Source organism: Lethenteron reissneri, chromosome 16 (genome assembly GCF_015708825.2).
Source record: "Lethenteron reissneri isolate LAM-NWPU_2019-01 chromosome 16, ASM1570882v1, whole genome shotgun sequence".
Taxonomy (NCBI): Eukaryota; Metazoa; Chordata; class Hyperoartia; order Petromyzontiformes; family Petromyzontidae; genus Lethenteron; species Lethenteron reissneri.
The window spans coordinates 1,983,823-2,004,669 of record NC_083794.1 but is presented as its reverse complement, the minus strand read 5'-3'; the positions used below and the strand labels follow the sequence as shown (position 1 = coordinate 2,004,669).

The window sequence follows — 20,847 nt, the reverse complement described above, 5'->3', positions numbered from 1 at the left end:
TTCAACAGTTTTTGTTTTTTAACCAGGTAAGGCTCACTGAGCAGTATAGCTATTTTTCAGGAGCGACCTGGCCACCGACGTGGCTTATCGTCGTGTGGAAATTTCTAGCAGCCAAATACTCTAAATGCATGTTTATAAATGTGGTGGGGAAAACTGGAGGACCTGGAGAAGAATCCACTTATATTCGTTGAGCTTCTCTTCCTAATACATCTGCCAACTGTAGGGTACATTCTATCCTTTTCCCTATTAAAAAAAAATAATCATAATAATGTTTAGTTTTATTTGGCTTCACTCATGCAGATTGCATCTCACAATCGTCGAAGAACCACAGCTGAGCTGGATGGCAGCTAGGCCATGGGCCGCGCTATCAACGATTGTCCAAACTCTGTAGTCCTCTATATATTAAGACTAGCTGTACTACCCGGCTTCGCCCGGGACTTGTATCCACCACGGCCGGCCGGCTTTGTCTCCCCAGTGGCGATGTTAATACGCCACACCAGTTACTCGTTTGAGGCTGAGTCGACCTAGGGGAGGTTCAAATAATCGTCACCGGTGGTGGCCGTGAGCGTGAATCCAACTCGGTTCGCCGGGTTTGTAGCGCAGCGTAGCGTTAAGCATTACACCCACCGCTCCTCACACACCACACACGCACAGACACACACACAGACACACACACAGACACACGCAGACACACACAGACAGACACACATACACAGACACACAGACAGCACGCTAAGCACTACACTACCGCTCCCCACACACCACACACGCACACACACAGACACAAAGATACAAAGACAAAGATCCCCCGTATAGCCTTAACAGACTGTAGGGGCAAGTGCTATTAGCGAGCACCTATGAAGGCCGCAACGGCACACGGGGGGTGGGTGGCCAGCACCACGCCCGACCGCCTTTGTCTCCCCAGTGGCAATGCTTACACACCGCACCAGGTACTCATTTGAGGCTGAGTCGACCTAGGGGAGGCCCGAGACCGGTTCAGATAATCGTCACTGGTGTTGGCCGTGAGCGGGAATCGAACCCGTGTCGCCGGGTTCATAGCGCAGCGCGCTAACCGCTACACCACCGCTCCCCACTACACACACAGACACACACACAGACACACACACACAGACGCACACACACAGACACAGACAGCACGCTAAGCACTACACTACCGCTCCCCCTACACAACACACGCGCGCGCGTCCATAGGTACACATACACGCGCTTGCTGCAGACACACACGACTGTCAGGGTGCGTACGGCAGTAAACGACTGAAATAATAAAGCGGCAATGCTGCGCGAGGAACGCCTTAGACCTGCAACACATTTGTGTAATGCGAGCGTAAACACACAAACACATCCAAACACATATGTAGTGACATAAGAAGGGAGGGGCTGCTGTAGGCTCTGGGTTCCCAGGTGGGTCCAGACGCGTAATCCCCTGGGCGCCAGGCGCTGGGTTCCCAGGGGGTCCAGACGCTTAAGGCTCTGGGCGCCGCCAACGGGGGGGGGGCTGTGTCTGCTCTGTGGGATGTCTGGTGGCGCACACGGCCCCACCCCTCGTTGGGGACTGGGCATATAAGCGGAGCTCCCTGGACGATCGGGGCAGTTGTAACTCAAGACCCAAGACCCACGACCAGCCATCTGAAGACCCTGGGATGCTGCGAGAGCCAGCGCTGGGACTCTGGAACTCCCGACGCTACGACCTTGTGAGGGCGAGTTCCGGAGCGTAGCCAGAGTAGAGTATCTAGGCAGTGTAGCTAGGCTGTGTACCTAAGCTGTAGCAGAGTATCAGGACTGTTGGAGTGTTGTATTGTAATAAAGAAGTTACCTCTACAAGTGTCTCCGGAACCCGTTACACATACACACACATACATACACACACATACACACAAACACATACACACACATACACACACATACATACACACAGACATACACATACACACAAACACACACATACATACACACAAAAACATACACAATACACACACACATACATGCAGACACACAGACAGACACATAACACACATACATACACACACATACATACACAGAAACACATACACACACATACATAGACACACACATACATACACACAAACACATCCACACACGTACATACACACATACATACAGACACGCAGACATACACATAAACACATACAAAAAAACCCACATACATACACACACACATACACACAAACACATACACACACATACATACACAGATACATACAGACACACAGACATACACATAAACACATACACACATACACATGAGCCGGCTTGGCCAGGGACTTGGATCCACCAGGCCCGGCCGCCTTTGTCTCCCCAGTGCCGATGTTAATACGCCACACCAGTTACTCGTTTGAGGCTGAGTCCCTCCCTCGCCACTCTCCCTCCCTCGCCACTCTCCCTCCCTCACCACTCTGTAGAGGACGTGAAACTTTGATGAATTTACCTCAGAGTGGCGTGGTGGGTGTCGAGGCCTAGCAACGTGCAGAGCCTCCCGCGTCGCCTGATTTTCCCACCCGGCTGACGCTGGGTACGGGTGCCGGTCCCCCCCCCCCCCCCCCCCGCGCTACAATAATACTGTGTAATCGCTATAATGTAATAATCGACCGACCCTATAATAGTAATAGCACACATTGTGGTGGGGGGGGAGTGAAGAGGACGTGAAACTTAGATGAATTAACCTCAGAGTCGCGTGTTAATGCGTGCGCCTATTTTTAACGGGAATAAAAAATATGGCGTCCACCCGGCTGCTGGGAAGGCGTGGCTACCCGTTGGCAGGGGCAACCGCCGTCCAATGAAAGCGGCGAAGGCGTGGCTACCCGTTGGCAGGGGCAACCACCGTCCAATGAAACTGCAGCCCGCGGCTAAGGCGTCGCTACCCGTTGGCAGGGGCAACCGCCGTCCAATGAAAGCGGCGAAGGCGTCGCTAGCCGTTGCCAGGGGCAACCGGCGTCCAATGAAAGTGCGTATGGTCCGGGGACACACACACACACAGACAGACAGACAGATTCGCGATTTTATATATATAGATGTTACAGCCAATTAATGAGTGTTTATACGTTTTCATAGAATCTCCCGTAACCTTTTCATGCCAAAAATCAGTGCTATCGAAGAGTCCGTCTCATACCTTGCATTTGCTCTTTAAACTTAGCCTGCAATCATTGTCATCTCATTGTTGCATTCTATGATCTTATTATATACAGTATATGGCTTACTCTTTGGGTATTTCGGTTATGTCCTGCAGTCACGAAAGCTTTAAGTCAAGTATATGGCTTCTTAGATTTGGACACTCGCTTCCTTATGTTCCCTGTCATAATCAGAACACTTTGGCTCAATCAGAGCCATTTTAAATCCTTCCCGAAGTGGTTTTGTTTGCTTACATTACCCCCATCCCTCCATTTCTTCCCTCCTCTTCCCTTTCCCTACAAATCTGCTGCTCATGAACGTTACCCCTATGGTGGTAGGTCAGTGAGCCCCAAGTGCCTCCAGTCGCCTCCCTTCTCCGAGGGCATATCGTTCCGGTGTTTATTGCGCGCTCGTGACCTGTATTCCCCTCGTCGATGTTTGCGTTGTGAATGTATTGCGTCTATGAGAAAGGAAAACAACAAAAATCCTTCCCGAAGTGAGTCTGGGTCTGATGTTCCTTCTTCCAAGGCTTACTTCCATAAAGGTGATGTCCCCGATTGTTTCACTGGTCCACATTTTCGCTTGTTTGTCTCTCAGTATAAATCAAAGCATGCATCCCTCCGTGCTTCTTTGCGCACTTTTCAGCTGATACCATAAAAATTGCGACAGTAATTTTCTATGTTTTATTCACTTTCGCAGTGTGTGTGTGTTTAAATCCATGAAGTGAGAGAATGTCCCGAGTGTCCATTTGCCTACAAATGTCCCCTGGCAAGAACATATATAATATGACATAGATTAATGCTTTCCTTACCCAGGGTCCAATCTCAACATTGATGTATATTTTAATGGAATACTTCAAAGCAAGTGTTGCTGTGATCTAACACATTGTGGCGTAGTGCGTGAAGCCTTCCCCGTGAGCTGGAGAGAGTGTGGTCAGGCCGGTGTGGGAACGGGTTTTGGGGGAGAACACGCCAACCAGGCCTAGCGAAACGTAGGCTATTTATAAACGGACCTCTCACAGGATTGGCCCAGGGACCGAACAATAGGCTGTGCAGCCCTATTAAAGGAGAGCCCGAATCAGCAGAGTTGCATAGGGGAGGTGTAAACCCTGGAAGAGGGGTACTCTGCGAAGCAGAGTTGCATAGGGGAGGGGGAAAACCCCTGGAGGAGGAACGCGGGAACTCTGAAGCAGAGTTGCGTAGGGGAGGTGGACGACCCCCCTTTCCCCCCAAAAAACGTCCGTGTGTGTCTCGGGGAAGCGGTAGGGACCTTAGGTGTCAGTGGATGTGTGTGGCTGATCTTGTATTGATTCTTATTCAGTTGATGTTCTTTGTGATAGCCTGCTCCACGGTTGTAACTCCTCTGCCTAGGGTGGTCGATGTCAGCTCGGGGAGTAATAAAATGCTGACATAACTAACAGCCAGGACTCTGAGTGGTCGAACACCAGCGCAACTCTTTTCACCCCAACCGTCAGCCCTCCTGATTAGGCAACGTGGCACACATTACACATCTGATTGGCAATTACATGGTATGGCAGGTTCCAATTGCAGTTTAGAGATTAATGCCCCTAAACCTTTGTATACAAATATAGGCTTACAACCCAGTTTGTATAATGTTCTCACTTGAAATTGTGGTCAACGTTCCTCATACAGTACCACATCGTAATATATTTGTGCCATCTGCAGCGGGTTGAGCGGAGTGGCACAGTTTGTTTCTGTGCCACTGCTAACATAAGTGGCGATTGACATCTCAGCCAGTCCCATGCTGCCCCTTCACCCAGCCCACACTGATTGGTGTGGTGAAGCATGGTCAAACATGCCCACACGTGACACAGCAGGAGGAGGCCTTCATCCAGCAGTGGCTTGGCAAAAGTTTTGAATTAATTATGTTATTATTGCTATGATTGTCATCTTCAGGGGGAGGATTACTTCGTCACAGACAATGCTATTCTTATTTCCCCATTGATTGCATTGCAGAAAGAGTCCTCTCGTTTCAAGGTTGCAAGGCAATATACGCTGCCCTCATTCTGCATACGCCACTCATGCTTTAGTCCGAGATTACACTTTTCCCTTAACCTAGTCCTCAGACGGTTGGATTATAATGAAAAAATACCGAGTTGAATATGAATAAGAATACATATTTTACGAGGACAGCTGTGTCCTGGATCATTCCATCCACCCTTGACCACAAATATAATTTTGGCATCAAGGTAAAGTCAAATCGGAGGCTCCTTCCCAATATTATATCCGCACTGCATGCGCGGCATTGCCTTTTCAGAATGTCTCCGTGCATTTGGGAATACAGTATTTAATTTTGCGGGTGATTTCTGTAAATGTAGCAACTGTGTTTGTGACACGTTCGAAATGACCTTCACGGGCTGCTATAATTACGTTTCCTTAATCTAACTGCGAACAATATTATTTATGGATTCTTAAATGGCATTCGGCTAAGTGTCGTCAAAATGACGGTGCCTTTATAACAGCCCCACAAAACTGGCTCTATGCAAACTAGCTTAGCACCTTGTGCCTTAGTAGCAAAGGTAGTTGGTGCTGCTAACCGCTGGACTATTTAGCCACAACAACAACGTACACGTTCTGTACGGTTGGCTACGTACGGTGCGTTCTTTGGTTTGACACTGGTGAGACTAGGCCATGAAGAAGGCTGTCTCTGGTGCAGGCCAATCATTTTCAATGACAATGCATAGATAATTATCAGAGCATGTTTGTTTGCATGCTCACCACAAGTATGTGTGGTTCATTCAGACACGATTCCTTGCAAAAGGTTTCTATTTGGTGTTTGAACATCTTAACACCTTCTGTTTTATTGTCACAAAGGGTAAAACGTATTCATATTTTGCATACGATGTGAAAGAAGTTCAACATATGTACATACGTGGGTAATGCACCACCACAGTGGAACAAGTGTAATGTCCCATAGTGAGACTTACACACGGACAAGTGTTGGGGAACATTTTGAGGAAGCGATCAAGGGGAGGAGAGAAAGGAAGCAATTAAAGGGGTCTGCAGGGATGGCAAGCATGGAGAGATGCACGCTGAGAATGACACTGAGACAGGAATGGGAACACGCGGATTAGGGGACATGCGCAGGTTGCCGACGTCATCCAAACCGTTTAGAAAAAGTTTGTGGGCTTGGGTAGGACACGTCGCTAAGAAGGGACGATGGGGCAAGAATAATAACCGAAGTGGGAACCATCCCATCGCTCCATCTTTCATCAGTGGATGTCTGAAAGGGCGTCCACTGGTTTGGAGATGGAGCGATCAGATTCGTTCAAGTGCAGGTGCTGCCTGGGTCGCTGCATTGCGGCATGGTGGGAGGTGGTGGCGGCTTGGTGACGCACGGGGGTTGAAGGGCGAGGGTTTGAGGAGAGACTTTAAAACAACCAGATGGAGGGGGGTGGGGGGGGGCAGGTGGAGTTGCCTGGCGACGTAGCTCCCAGCTATTTAGAGACGTGCCCCCAATATCCAGATGAATGCAAAGCAAATCTGAAATCAGGCCTGGATATGTTACATTACGTATGAATGGAAATAGATTTTTGTTTTAGGAATGATCCGTAGAAACGTTTGCACTTTTCACGCCAAAAGTGGTGTCAGGTGACATTGGGTGACGTCACTATTGTTAGCACAAAGACATTTTACAGAGACATTGGTACATAATTATGCACAATTGATGAATATATTAAATACATTTTCATTGATACATTATGCCAATGATCAGAAAACCAGAAAATATCATAAATTGCCCTGAAAAATCTGATAATCCGAGAAACCTGCATTTTTTGTAAACCCAGACCTCTTCCCCACAAGATTCTGTATTGCAAAGCAATCCTCTGGGGCAGGAAGTCGAGCAGGAAGTCGAGCATAGCCAGAGCCACGTTGCTGTTTGCAATAATGGGATGATGAGTGCTGCACTCCATGTTGTGTGCGTGAGCAGTCGTGCTGGTGCTGGTGTTCGGGCTGTGCTGGGCTCCGTTCCACGTCGACCGTCTCTTCTATAGCTTCGTCACCAAGTGGACCGAGACCCTGGCGCTCGTGTTCAACACTGTGCACATCATGGCAGGTGCAATGCGAGTGCGAATGCAGCCCCGACTCGAACGTGGGCAACAAAGCATTGAGACTGAAATGTCTCTTTCTCAAGGGGGCCCAAAGCAGATATTATAGTTGGATGAGTCAAGTGAATGCAAACATTATGCGACGGACAAGCTACGTAACTGAATATCAGAGTCGCTTGAAATAATTACGTTGATAGACAGCACTTGCCCCAACAGTCCTGTGTAGGCTGCTACATGGGAGGTGGGAATGTCTGTTTATATTTCTTACTTTCACCCCTGACGGCAAAAACTACCGCGTCGTTTCTCCCCTGCAGGCGTCCTATTTTACCTGAGCTCTGCCGTCAACCCGATCATCTACAACCTGCTCTCGACGCGCTTCCGCGCCGCCTTCCGCGAGCTGCTCTTCCGCCAGCTCAGCCGGAGCACCTCGCTGGGCTCCAGTCCTGCCAAGCTGTCGCTGGTGAACCGCCACAGCCTGACGGCGCTCAGCGGCCAGACGCTCAATCTGGGCGAGCTCGTCGACCTGGGCTGCCCCGCGCCGCTGCTATCGGGAACCGCCGCGCGGACGGCCACACTACCGGTGACCAGGGAGAGCATCCATCACATCTGCCTGTGAAGAAGAACTGCCGGCTGTAAGCCACCGAGAAGCTCAGTAGGCCCGGATTGATGCAGCGGGGCCTTTTAGAGGCTGCAGCCCCAGAGTGTCGGATTTTCCGGGGATCTAACAACAATATTTGAGTGCTTTGCTTAACGGTTGAAATGCAATACTGTGGCACTATGATACATGTCTGGTATGCGGAAGTGCGTGTGTTCGGTCTCGACCCTGATTCCTGCTGTATATTTGGAGTTTGCATGTTCTCCCCGTGGTTGTGTGGATTTTATCCGGGTTCATTAGGCTATAATTTGTGGTCAGGTGGCTTCTGAAAAAGAGCTACATTGCTCAGTGGGCCTTACCTAGTAAAATAAAAAGTTAAAGTTATTTGGGTGACTTGGTAATTGAAGCATCAATGTACCTCACTACCAGTAATTTGCTGAAATTCTCAATTATTCTTTAGAACTTTGACTTATGTTAATAATTCGTATATATCTATTTTTTTTAAGAGATGAAATAACCAAGGTGAGTGACATCCGAGTGTTTGCCGTTGGGTACGAATGGTGGAAAAACAGTGGTGGGAAGGAATTGAATAAATAAAACTTATAACGGCCCCAGATCATGATGAAACTTAATCCGGCCCTGACCATGCCAATCCACCGGCTGTTGTAATGGGCAGCCAGGATATCGTTACGGGCCTCTGATTGTAGTAACTTGCCATTAACCACATGCTTAAGCAGAGAGAGCCTGGTGTACACACTCCCAAGCAACCATATACTCCGTCGTTTTGGCTTATACTGGATTCAAACTATCACCATTCATTCGTGGTAATGTTATGTATACTCTTTGGTTCTTTCGGTAAAGTCACGTAGGTATAAAATAAAATAAACCACGACGTTTCGAGTGGAACACAAGCGTCCATCATCAGGTGGGAAAGCATGGTCTGCTGCTGAGGCAGACTGTTTTAAAAGGTTTGAAATGGGTGTAGCTCAAGGGTCATAAAGAAGTGGCCGGGGCTAGTGATGTTATTGTGAGAAATTAGCATGTAACTGTAAGATAGGAGAGCGGCCTCTTCGACGAGGGCACGGAAGTGGCTATGTTAATGTGAGGGATTAGCATGATGTTAATGTGAGAAATTAGCATGTAAAAGTAAGCTCGGGGAGCTACACCCATTTCAAACCTTTTAAAACAGTCTGCCTCAGCAGCAGACCATGCTTTCCCACCTGATGACGGACGCTTGTGTTCCGCCCGAAACGTCGTGATTAATTTTATTTTATACCTACGTGACTTTACCGAAAGAACCAAAGAGTATGGATTCCTGAAGTCACGAAAGCTTCAAATCAAGATTGAGTATGGATTCCTGAAGTCACGAAAGCTTGAAATCAAAATGTAATGTGTGTTGAACTGCTTTCGCACCGTATGTAGCCAACCGTGCTCATCGGAGGTGCGTGAAAGACAGCGGTGTTTGACTTCCTCAATTACTACCATGGTAAAGGTAAACGGGCATAGTGCAGCCCTGCACTGGCATGCCGATGGAAAGGCCTCCGATAGAGGGTATTTGACCGACCTCTTGCAGAATTAGAATCAGAATATTTATTTATACCCGAGGAATCCACGTTACAACAACAAACAATACAAACATACGATCGTAGTGCAAAGTACAAGAAAGGTAAACAAATCACCAAATCACATACAACTAAACCATCCCCATCCTACCAGGCAAACCCCACTGAGGTATTAACTTGTGTTTCTAAAGCAACCTGATCATAAATGATAGCTCAACAAAGTGTCCTATCATTTGGACATTTATGCCAGCACAATAATCTACATAATCTCAATGCATGTTTCTAAATGTGGAGGGGAAAACCCACACGACCACGGGGAGAACATGCAAACCCCAAATGTACAGCAGGCGTCAGGGTCGAGATCGAACCCCCGACCTTCTGCATACCAGACGAGGTAGTTAACATCACAGCTTTAAATTGGTGAGAGCAACCCAAACTATACCCCAACACATGTGACCTGCCGATCGAACAACTGCAGAGTACCGATTGATAATGCCAAGTCGTCAGAGGCAGTGGAGCTTCAAGAAACCTGCTCCAATCGTTTCACCGTTGACCCCCGTCTTGCAAGTCCAGTTTTGCTCACCAGTACACCACAGCGGCAAATTAATGTAACGGTGTAAGGCCATTATCCGGACTATCTATAACATCAATTGCATTTCTAAATCTTAATTGTCGGGTATTGCACACGTTAGTTCGCTGTGCTCACTCTAAATGTGGACACGCAGTCTTTGTCATACAACCTCCTGCGATGCAGCAATTAAACAGACCGGCAGGGCATCACGCGAACGTCAAAGCAACACAAGGCCACCAGCAAGAGAACAATTACATGTGCCCACAATGACGACGAATTCCTTCACCCGAGATGTATGAATATTCTTGTTTTAAATTAGTTGGGGGGAACTGTTTACGTGTGAAAGTTAAGTTTCAATCCGTCGTTCTCAAATCAGCGCTTAGCCCGTCACCGTGAGCGCACCATCGCTCACTCGGCCAGCAGCCGCGGTGGAGCTGGGTTGCAGCCAACTCAACTGCTATTTGTCTTTGTGTGCTGGCGTGACTTTGCCACTGTTGTACTCTTGGGACGAAAGTCAACGTTGGAATTGTGTTGATCACTGAAGAACCCAAACTATTGTTGTTGTTGTTGTCCTTTAAGCACAGAATCAGAATATTTATTAGTACTGGAGAAATCCGATGAGCTATAAAGCTATTTTGTCACAGATGTCCAGTCCGGGGCGAGTTAGAACGTAACAACAAACAAAACCAAAACACGATAGCAGTGCAGAGTACAAGAAAGGTAAACAAATCACACAAACACAAATAAAACGAAACCATCCCCATCCTATCAGGCAACGATCAGAGGTATTAACTTATTTTTCAGAAGTGACCAGGCCACAAATTGTAGCTCAACACAGTGGCGTATCATTTGGACATTTATAGCAGCAAATATATCTCAATAATCTCAATGCATGTTTATAAATGTGAAGGGAAAACCCGGAGGATCCGGAGAAATAAATCCACGCAACCACGGGGAGAGTGACATGCAAACATTGTTTGCTGGAGAGGGGGTGACGAACGGACACTTGGTTACGCCACCGAAATCAGGGTGGAGCGTGACGGATGTGCTAGAGGAACCCACTGGCCCAATTCGCCGTGTTGTTTTGTTTATCACAACTGCAGTGTCTCGAGTCAAAGAAGCAATGGGCAGCACTGACCATCGCTGGCTCTGAACTAATGGTGGACAATCTACATGACTATAGCAGGGACTCATTAACACTAATCAACACGGCCAAGTCTGACTTTTTTGTTGTTGTGCACCCTGGAGCAGTGTCTCTCAGGAGTGTGGTTCCCCGGTACCCCCGGTCGGTGATCCGGGACACTCCTCGAGGTGGTCCGCGGGGCCCGTGATGTCAACGCAGGTTGATCCGGGCAATAATGACGTCTATTATACCTTTTGTTTCTGACATGAATTAATATTTTACTTATATTTGGTTTAAAAAAAGTTCGGTAAATTACCCTGATTAAACTACCCTAACCCTGATATTTAAATGCCCCCCCTCCTCCCCTTAAAAAAAACCTTATAGCTGCGTAAAAAAAAACATGTTTTTATGTTGCGGTAATATTAATCATTTTGTATTACAGGGACTCCTCCACTTACGAACGAGTTAAGTTCCAGAGGTCTGTTCGTAAGTCGATTCGTTCTTGTGTCCAACTCTACTACTGTCGATTCCAAGCTTGTGGTACGGCATGTACACGAAACACGAGGGAATGGCTTTAAAAGTTGTATCATGTCCTGTAAATGTAGATGTCACTGGTTCTTCACGTTCTGCATATGTAGACGCCACCACCACCATCTGTTGCGCGGTGGTTGAACTTACAACTCTCGGTCCGAACGGGTAACTGGGCATACGTATCTCTGAAAGTTCGTAAGTCGAGTGCTCGTAATTGGAGGAGTCCATTTAGAGAGAGATATGAATGCGTTTTGTCACCAGGGGTGGGGGCGCTGTGCGGTCCACGGAAATGTTTGCATCGGCTGGATGGTCCTCGGGCTAAACAAGTTTGAGAATTTCCGCCGTGGCGAGATGACCGAGTTGACCCGTGAGTGGTATTTGAACATGGCTTTTCGGTGGCTTTTCCAGTGGCTTTCCGGTGAACTTGGCTTTCCGGCGGAGAGGTGGGGCACCTCTGCTTTCGTGCCAACCACGCTGGGCTGCGCAGGTGCCGGCCCACGAATGAACGCACCACAATTCAGATGGGGTTGCACGATGTCTGGCATCACGAACCCCTGAACCTTTGTCCCCGTTGTGCAACGGGAACGAGATAAGTGGTGGCTGGATGCGCAATAGTGTTGAATCCATTTCCACCAACAGCCACGGCGACTGTACGCGCCGGGCAGCGAGTTCACTTTGTTATTGCGCGTGTTGCTAATTGAGGCAACTTCACAAATGAAAGCGTTCGAATATTTACATCCAAGACTCAGCTATATGGGATATCACATGTTGCGTTTGTAGCTATACTGTAATCGGACTGGTCAGAGTAATTGAATGTGATGATATTCACATTCATGGCATCCAATCCAATGAAACTTGCATCGCTTTTGTAAATAATTTATGTCGTTATTGATTGTTATTTTGTAATTGTGCCTATTGTGAGTAAAGTTTGAGGCGTGTGTAATTTATGTGCAGTACGTACTTTCCCAATGTGGGGAAGAGCGATGGTGCAGCGGCTTGCGCACAGGCCACTGATCTCAACCACTCGAGTTCGACTCCCGGCTATGGCTATACCACGAGTAGCGAGTGCTATCAGTACTGGCCCTGGTCCCTTCAGACAGTCCAGTCTAACTTACCTAAACATTTAAAAATATATATTTTACCAGGTAAGGCCCACTGAGCTATCTAGTATCTTTTTTTCAGAAGCGACCTGGCCACAAATGATAGCTCAACGAAAGTGGCTTGTCACGTGGGAATTTATAGTAGCCAACTACTTTAAATGCGCGTTGATTCTAAATGTGGAGGGAAAAACCCAGAGGACCCGGAGAAAAATCCACGTGACCACGGGGAGAACACAGTCACTTCCTTAGCCATCTACTTCGTCATGCTGTATCACATTTGTTCATCACATGCCAATAAACATATACATTATAAGTTCTAGATTTGAAGCTTTCGTGACTGCAAGGATTCATATTCTTGGGTTTTTTCGGTAAAGTCACGTAGTAAAAAAATTTAAATAAATTTTATTTTATTTATATTATAAGTCATTGTTATCCTCAGAGGTGGGTTATGTCCAAATTAAGTGCTCTTTCTGTACTGTTGTCAATGATTTAGCCTGGTAAGTCCCAAGTCTCAGGATTATGTTTCATGGCGGGATAGGCATTGGGGATGTTTGGACAATTTAATGCAAGATTGCTTGGAGTATTTGAGAAGACGCAATGTATTATTGGTGGACCATCAATCAACTGCTGCACGAACGATTGGCACCTCACAGCCTTCGCAACCTCATGCCTTCAACACCAAAAATACGGAAACAAAATCCCCCATATAGCCTTAACAGAATGTTGCGGAAAGTGCTGTTAGCAAGCACTTCTGAAGGCCGGCACTGCACACGAGAGGGTGGGTGGCCAGCACCACGCCCGACCGCTTTGGTCTTCCCAGTATTGACACACTGCACCAGGTACTCATTTAAGGCCGAGTCGACCTAGGGGATGCCCAAGACCTGTTAAGATAATCGTCACTGGTGTCGACCGTGAGCGGGAATCAAACCCGGGTCGCCGGATTCATAGCTCAGCGCGCTAACCGCTATGCCACCACCATCGTATTCACGGATATTCAAGCCAACACCGTGATCAGTGGGATAGGCATTGAGTGTGCAGACGGTGCAACGGCACTAGGATCCCACAGGCCAGAAAGGGAGGGAAATTGAACAGGGAGCCTCTTTTCATTTATAGTACCAGGCCCCATGGCGACCAGCCTACGACACTGGATGGTGGTACATCTTACACTATACCAGCGCTTAAATATGCCGTGCATACACGAGATGCAGCACGACATCGTGTGCTGTCCTTCCCCTGCACCTTCGATTAGTATGGTTGGCTACGTACGGTACAAAAGGGGTTCAACATACATACAGATGGAAAACCGTGTGGCGGTATAACATGTATGTATGTTAAACATCTTTCGCACCGTACATAGCCAACAGTGCTAATCGGAGGTGCGAGTGGACACAAAATTAGGAATTACTTCTTCAAACGGACGATACAATACGTGCATCGAATTGTGACCTTGAAAATATATCGTTTATGCAAATGTTGGTGCATGAAAACGAATTAATTTTTTTTTTAAGTTAGAACGCAAGATGGTAAAAATTAGACTAAATGGAATCTGAAATCAACTTATGACCCCTAATTGTGAGAATTCAAACTCGCTGAGATGCCGAGTGCTCCATGGCTGCTAGAACGAGGGCCGTGCACCAGCTCAGAGCTGAATGTGTAGCCGAGGCTGTATGACACATCATCAGTCTTGCATAGCCCTGCTTCCCTGCTGCCACATCAGTGCCTGAGGCTGTTAAACAGAAGACAGCTCTGTGCAAACTGACCTAAATAGATCCTCATTGGGCCTTAACATCTTTCACTTTAATAGCGTTTTGAACATTCTGTCCCCGAATTATAAATAAGTTCACGAATTGTTTTGTCTTAAATAACATTTTGAAACATTTTCCAATTGTTCCATATTACATTCATTACAGAAACTTGATTACAAAGTGACCTTTGTTCTGACCATAGGGCACATTGTTAAGAGATACATATTTCAATCATTACATACAAATGTCACGAGAGGGCAAGATAAGCCAATGCAAAGTTCTTGCTAACAATGTATACAGCACACAGTGCAGAATTGTGCCACAGAACATTCGTGATCAGCAATTGTCAATCCACTGCTGGATGAGGACAAACTGCCGACATTTCTCATGATCCCGCGATGTAGAAGTCTGTCAAACACCTGCGGACGAGCATCTTGTATTTGGTCCATCGCCTCTTGAATACACTCCGGTAATCAGCTGCCCCTGCGGTTATAGAAAGTCCTGCCCAGACCGTTGCATAACCCAGTCTCCATATGTTATGCTACATTTATCATATTCATGAAGTGATTTTAATATTTGTATTATCAAGCATGGGAAATATATATTTACATAATTTTTAAAATGACTAAAATTCATGACTTTCCTTCATCATGTGAAGGAAAGTATGTATGCCCAATTACACCGTGCATCTCCAGCTAATTTTGTACTGAGATTGCAATGCAGATATTGTTTCCACTGTATAAAGGAGCTGCATTTTAAGGTAAAAAGATGAAACACGTGACCGTTTCGCAAATAAAGGCTGCTATATCTGGGTTCATCGCGCGGGTGTTTTTGTCATAAACCATATTACAATTGGGCGATTTATATGTGAACCCCACGTTTTGATATCGGGTGACCACATGCAAAGCTGTGGCCAAAACTATTTTCAACAACAGATATCGATGAGCGCAAAACAGAGCAAATATCATGCGCGGTTATGTAATTTGCGGCCGTTAGGCAACTCTATCTCATGCGATGATGATGTCCACATGATCATGTAGCGGCTCGGTAGCTATGCTTATCATGTGTACAAACTTGAGCAAGCCCGTGAAAGTAAAGGATACGCCGTGCAAGAAACCATCGCAGAAACCACTGCTATCGTTGTGTAAACGTGCTGCAGAAGAATAGGCATGTTGAAGCAGCTTTGGGAGATGTTTACATGTTTATATGTCAATGTGTTTCTGGTGTTTACCAAACTGATGTCGTGTTAAATTTTGACTTAAATCTTTCGTGACTGCAGGGATTCATATTCGTTGGTTCTTTCCGTAGTCATGTAGATAGAAACAAATAAAGTCATCAGGAGGACGATCGCTTGTGTTGTGATCGAAACGTCGTAGTTTTTATTTTATTTATTTTTATTTTTTCTATCTACGTGACTTTACCGAAAGAACCAAAGAATATGATGTTGTGTTGATACAAAAATGGGACTGTTGAGTGGCTTCTACTGCAAGTGTAATCCATTCAACATCTTGCTCTTTGTATAATGTAAGTTCCAAATATTACACCGCATTTACGGTAACGTTAGTACCTGTGCTCTTCATGTAGAGTAATGTTTTTTTTAATATACATATAAAATGTGTATTTTCCCATTCACCACTGTTTAATCTCAACAAACTGTAATTCTTACAATAAAGATTGTTTGAAAATACAATGTACGGTGCATTTTTTGGACCCTGGTGAGACTAGGTCCTAAAGAAGGCTTTCTCTGGTGTAGACCAATCAGTTTCAAAGACAATGCATATATAATTATCGGAGCATGGTTTTATTTGCATGTTTACCACAAGTACGTGTGATTAATGCAGATATGATTCCTCGCAAAAGATTCTATTTGGTATTTGAACATCTTAACACCTGTTTTATTGCAGAAAGGGTAAAACCTGTTATTTTCTTGTACGGAGCATCTTTTGCTCGCAGGCATCTATATGGTTGCCATCTGTCCTGGCTTCATTAGGATCGTCCTCTTGTTCAGAGAACAGCTGTCTACAAGCCTTCCCAGGAAGTTAAGATGTCCCAATTTGTTGGTTGCCTAATAATTATAATCACACACCACTCGGCAACACATTAACGTGTAGCTCTGCCCTTTCGGTATTGACAGATATTCTAATGCCCGTCATATGTCCTGGTTTTATTTGCACCTCAATATGTGGCAAACCGCAATGGTTACACTTAAATGCAAACTTCATTTCCAATTAATCTTCAACCAGATTCCTGAAGAGTTCTGCCAATTGCATTTGTTTGTAATTTATTCTTGAGGTGCCAGCGGTTTGGGGAGGTCTTCATCCAGCAGTGGACTGACCATGGCTGATGATATGATCTTTATTTAACCAGGATAGAAATGCGAGCTTCACATAATTTTTAAGGGTTCCTGGTACAATGGTGCCAGTTTATAAATTCCACTTAAAAATTGTTGATAGAAGAAAAACATTACATTGTTTAAATATATAATTAAATTGGTAACGAATTTAAATCAATAAATACAAAATCAACATTATACATTTGAACTTTTTTTATTTTGTACATGGCATACATTCGTTGAAAAACCTATGTTTTTATGGACATACAGGAGAGCAAAATTCGATTTTCTATTAATGAAGTCTTCTCCACTTATATTCTTGGTTCTTTCGTTAAAGTCACGTGGATAGAAAACAAAAATCTAAATTAAAAGCAAATAACCCGCGACGTTTCGATCGTAACACAAGCGGTCCTCTTCAGGTGGAGAGAAAAGAAAAGGCAAGCCTCCAAATGTAGCTGCTTATTAGGACTCCAGAGTGAGTGGGCGGGGGAAATGGGCTGCGCAAAAGACCGGGGGGAGAGAGAGGGGGTGGGGCAGAGATAGGGGGGAGGGGTAGAGATGGGAGGGGGGGATTGCACCTCACTACGCCCATCCACACTGCTGATGGTAAAGGTTGACAAGGAAACACAAATTAAATTGACCAAAAGTGGTTGATGACATCTTTCCAATGATTACTGAGTTTAAAACCGTCGTCTCGGTTGAAATTGTGCCTGTATATATGGATGGCTTCGTGAATTAATCTTTGTTGATAGCCAGTTGGCTTGCAAAGTACCATCGTCTTATATAAATCAATTTCATGTGAGCAAGCCGCATTAAAGTAATGATCAGATACGGCAGAAGTATTGGTCCTGCCGTATTTCAGATCTGCCTCGTGTTCACGAACACGGTCCGATACATGTCATTTGGTTTCCCCAATGTAACTGCTGCCGCAGGTACAGCTTAGTTTTTAGACGCCGGCATATTGCATGTCAGGAATCTTGTCTTTCACAGATGGGATCAGGTCACGAATTTTGTGCAGTGTTAAATCGGACCTGGATCTTGGAAATATTTTCTGTTATCCCTGCTATGTAAGGTAAGGTGACGGTTTTGATTGAATCTTCAGATGCCTCCTTCCTCACGGTTGGGTTGATGGCTTTGTGGATTGTGTAGTCAGAGTATCCATTCGCCTTGAGAGCACAGTGTACGTGTTTGAGTTCACTGGTCAGGTGTTCATGGTCGGAGATACATTGAGCTCTACGGTGTAGCGTTTTGATGAGGGAATTTTTCTGGGATGGATGGTGGTGGGAATCAGGTTTTAGGTAGGCGTCAGTATGGGTTACTTTCCTGTAGACAGTGGCTCATTGAGCCAGCTGTTCTCCTTTTAAGACATCCAAGAAGGATAGCATGCCATCATTTTCTGCCTCCATGGTAAATTTTATTGCCGGGTGAATGGAATTGATGTGGTTGAGAAATTGTTTCAGAGCCGGTCGGCCATGTAGCCAGATGACAAACGTGTCATCCACATACCTCTTCCAAATGGACGGGCGTAAAGTGGATGCCTGGATGGCGTCCGTCTCAAATTTTTACATGAAAATTTTGGCCACAACCGGAGATAAGGAACAACCCATTGGGGTGCCCTCAGTTTGTTTGTAGAATGTTCCATTCCAAATGAAGTATGTATTGGTGAGGCAGTGTCTCACCAGGGATGATACATCAGCATTCAGTCCTTGTTGGACCAAATGTTCAATTATTGCAATGGTATCGGGCACATGAACTTTGGTGAACAGATAAACTACATCGAAATTAACGAGCAAATTACCTGGGGACAGTGAGATGTCTTTAATTGACGATACCGGGTGAGCTGAGTTAAGAACAGAAGAAGTGGTCTTACCAGTGAATGGCTGCAAGGTCTCAGACAGATATCGGGCCAGTTTGTAGGTGGGTGAGCCAATGGTGGAGACAATGGGATGAAGGGGTGTACCTTCTTTATGGATTTTGGTAAGCCAGTCTGGGTGGTTTAGCAGCAGAAGGATTTAGGGAAAACATTTTGGTATTTTCAGTTAAACACGTTCCTTCGGAGTGGGCAGGTAGGAACTTGGTTGGACAGCGCGGCGTTCGGGGGATGAGTGGGCATGTTGACCCTTCCCCCCCACTCTCCCCGACATCATCAACCAATCGCGGCGTAGCTTGGTGTTCGGTGGGGAGGTGCATGGGTGGACGGAATTCCGGATATGCACGACAGACAGACAGACACATAATCCCTGGTGGGCAGTGTGGAACCTGTTGTTCCTACCTGTGTAATGTGAGCAAGAACAGGGTGCTTGCTGGCCTCCGCGCCGCTCACACGCGCCGGGGTATTGGGAGGCATAGCGTGTGGGAGGAGCCACTGCTCACCTCGCTCCAATGGGAGCGGGGTGAACGGGGGGGGAGGCGGAGGCAGGATAGAAGGTAGAGTTTGGGTCACGTGAGAGAGGGGGATATAGGGAGAGAGCCGGAAGGGGAGAAGGAGGAGAGAAGAGAGTGAACCACGGAGGGAGCCACGCTGGCGGTGGAAGGAGAAGTGGCGCGATTGCCACGTGGTCGGGGGTCATAGGCGCAATGCGGTCCAGCGTGCGCGGGGTGCGGCCAGGCCAGGGGAGCGTGCGGGATCGAACGGAGATAGAGAGAGCCAGCGGAGTGTGCGAGGTACCCGAAGAGCGGTGTGGCCAGAGGCGGGTGAGGAGAGAACACACGGAGGGGCCGACAGAGATCCAGGCGGTACCGGTCCAGCTCCCAACAGAGGAGTGGCAGCCTCTCCTCCGCAGTGAGCGTTCGAACATTCCACGTGGCCATCCACAATGGTTTTTCGTTGTTTCTGGAGGAGCCCTGAGGGTGAAGATTCAATCTCCTGGCTCCGCCAAATGGGGTTTGGCCAGGAGACGTCATAAAAGCCTGACCCCCCGGGGCCTCCGGCACAAGCTTATTTGTTACAGGTATTTGTTTATATCGTAGTTTAGTGGTAATTAATTGAAGGTGGAGGGGTTACCAGCCCCTCGCACCCGTCCAGAGCCCCCGTTTAGCCACTGTGGTGGTCACAGACGCCATGAGGGGAGAGGCCAATAGCCCTCCCCCCACAGCACTGCCCACGACAGTGTTGCCCGTCCGGCACCGCGAGGAGGTAGGAGGTTGTTTTGCCAGACTCACTCACGCTCACACACACACACACTTTCAGACTCACACACACTCTCAGACTCGCACACACATACACTCACACTCTCAGACTCACACACACACACTCTCACACTCTCAGACTCACATTCACACACTCTCACACTCACACACACACTCACGCTCACACTCTGAGACTCACACAAACACACTCACTCTTACACTCTCAGACACACACACACACTCACTCTCACACTCACACACACACACTCACTCTCACACACACACACTCTCACACTTTCAGACTAACACACACACTCTCAGACTCACACACTCACTCACCTCTCACACTCTCAGACTCACACACACACTCACATCTCACACTCTCAGACTCGCACACACATACACTCACCCTCACACTCTCAGACTCTCACACACACACACTCACTCTCACACTCACTCTCACACTCTCAGACTCGCACACACACACACTCAATCTCACACACACACACTCTCTCACACTTTCGGACTCACACACTCTCAGACTCACACACACATACAAAGATCCCCCGTATAGCCTTAACAGACTGTAGGGGCAAGTGCTGTTAGTGAGCACCTATGAAGGCCGGAACGGTACACGAACGAGGGGGTGGGTGGCCAGCACCACGCCCGACCGCCTTTGTCTCCCCAGTGGCGATGTTTACACACCGCACCAGGTACTCATTTAAGGCTGAGTCGACCTAGGGGAGGCCCAGGACCGGTTCAGATAATCGTCACTGGTGTTAGCCGTGAGCGGGAATCGAACCCACATACACTCACTCTCAGACTCACACACACACTCACACACACACATACACTCAACCTCACACTCTCAGACTCACACACACACTCTCAGACTCACACACACACTCACCTCTCACACTCTCAGACTCACACTCACTCACTC

At 46.9% G+C, this 20,847-nt stretch overlaps 1 protein-coding gene across 1 annotated transcript in view; it reads left to right on the top strand.

Annotated features, from left to right (window-relative positions):
- Window positions 1-8,304, top strand: part of LOC133342860 (neuromedin-U receptor 2-like) — a 49,326-nt gene extending 41,022 nt beyond the window's left edge. The window contains exons 3-4 of the mRNA XM_061552201.1: window positions 7,099-7,224; window positions 7,531-8,304. Coding sequence (XP_061408185.1) covers window positions 7,099-7,224; window positions 7,531-7,832 — 428 coding nt within the window. The 3' untranslated portion in view covers window positions 7,833-8,304. The remainder of the gene's footprint in view (window positions 1-7,098; window positions 7,225-7,530) is intronic.
- Window positions 8,305-20,847: the final 12,543 nt, after the last annotated feature.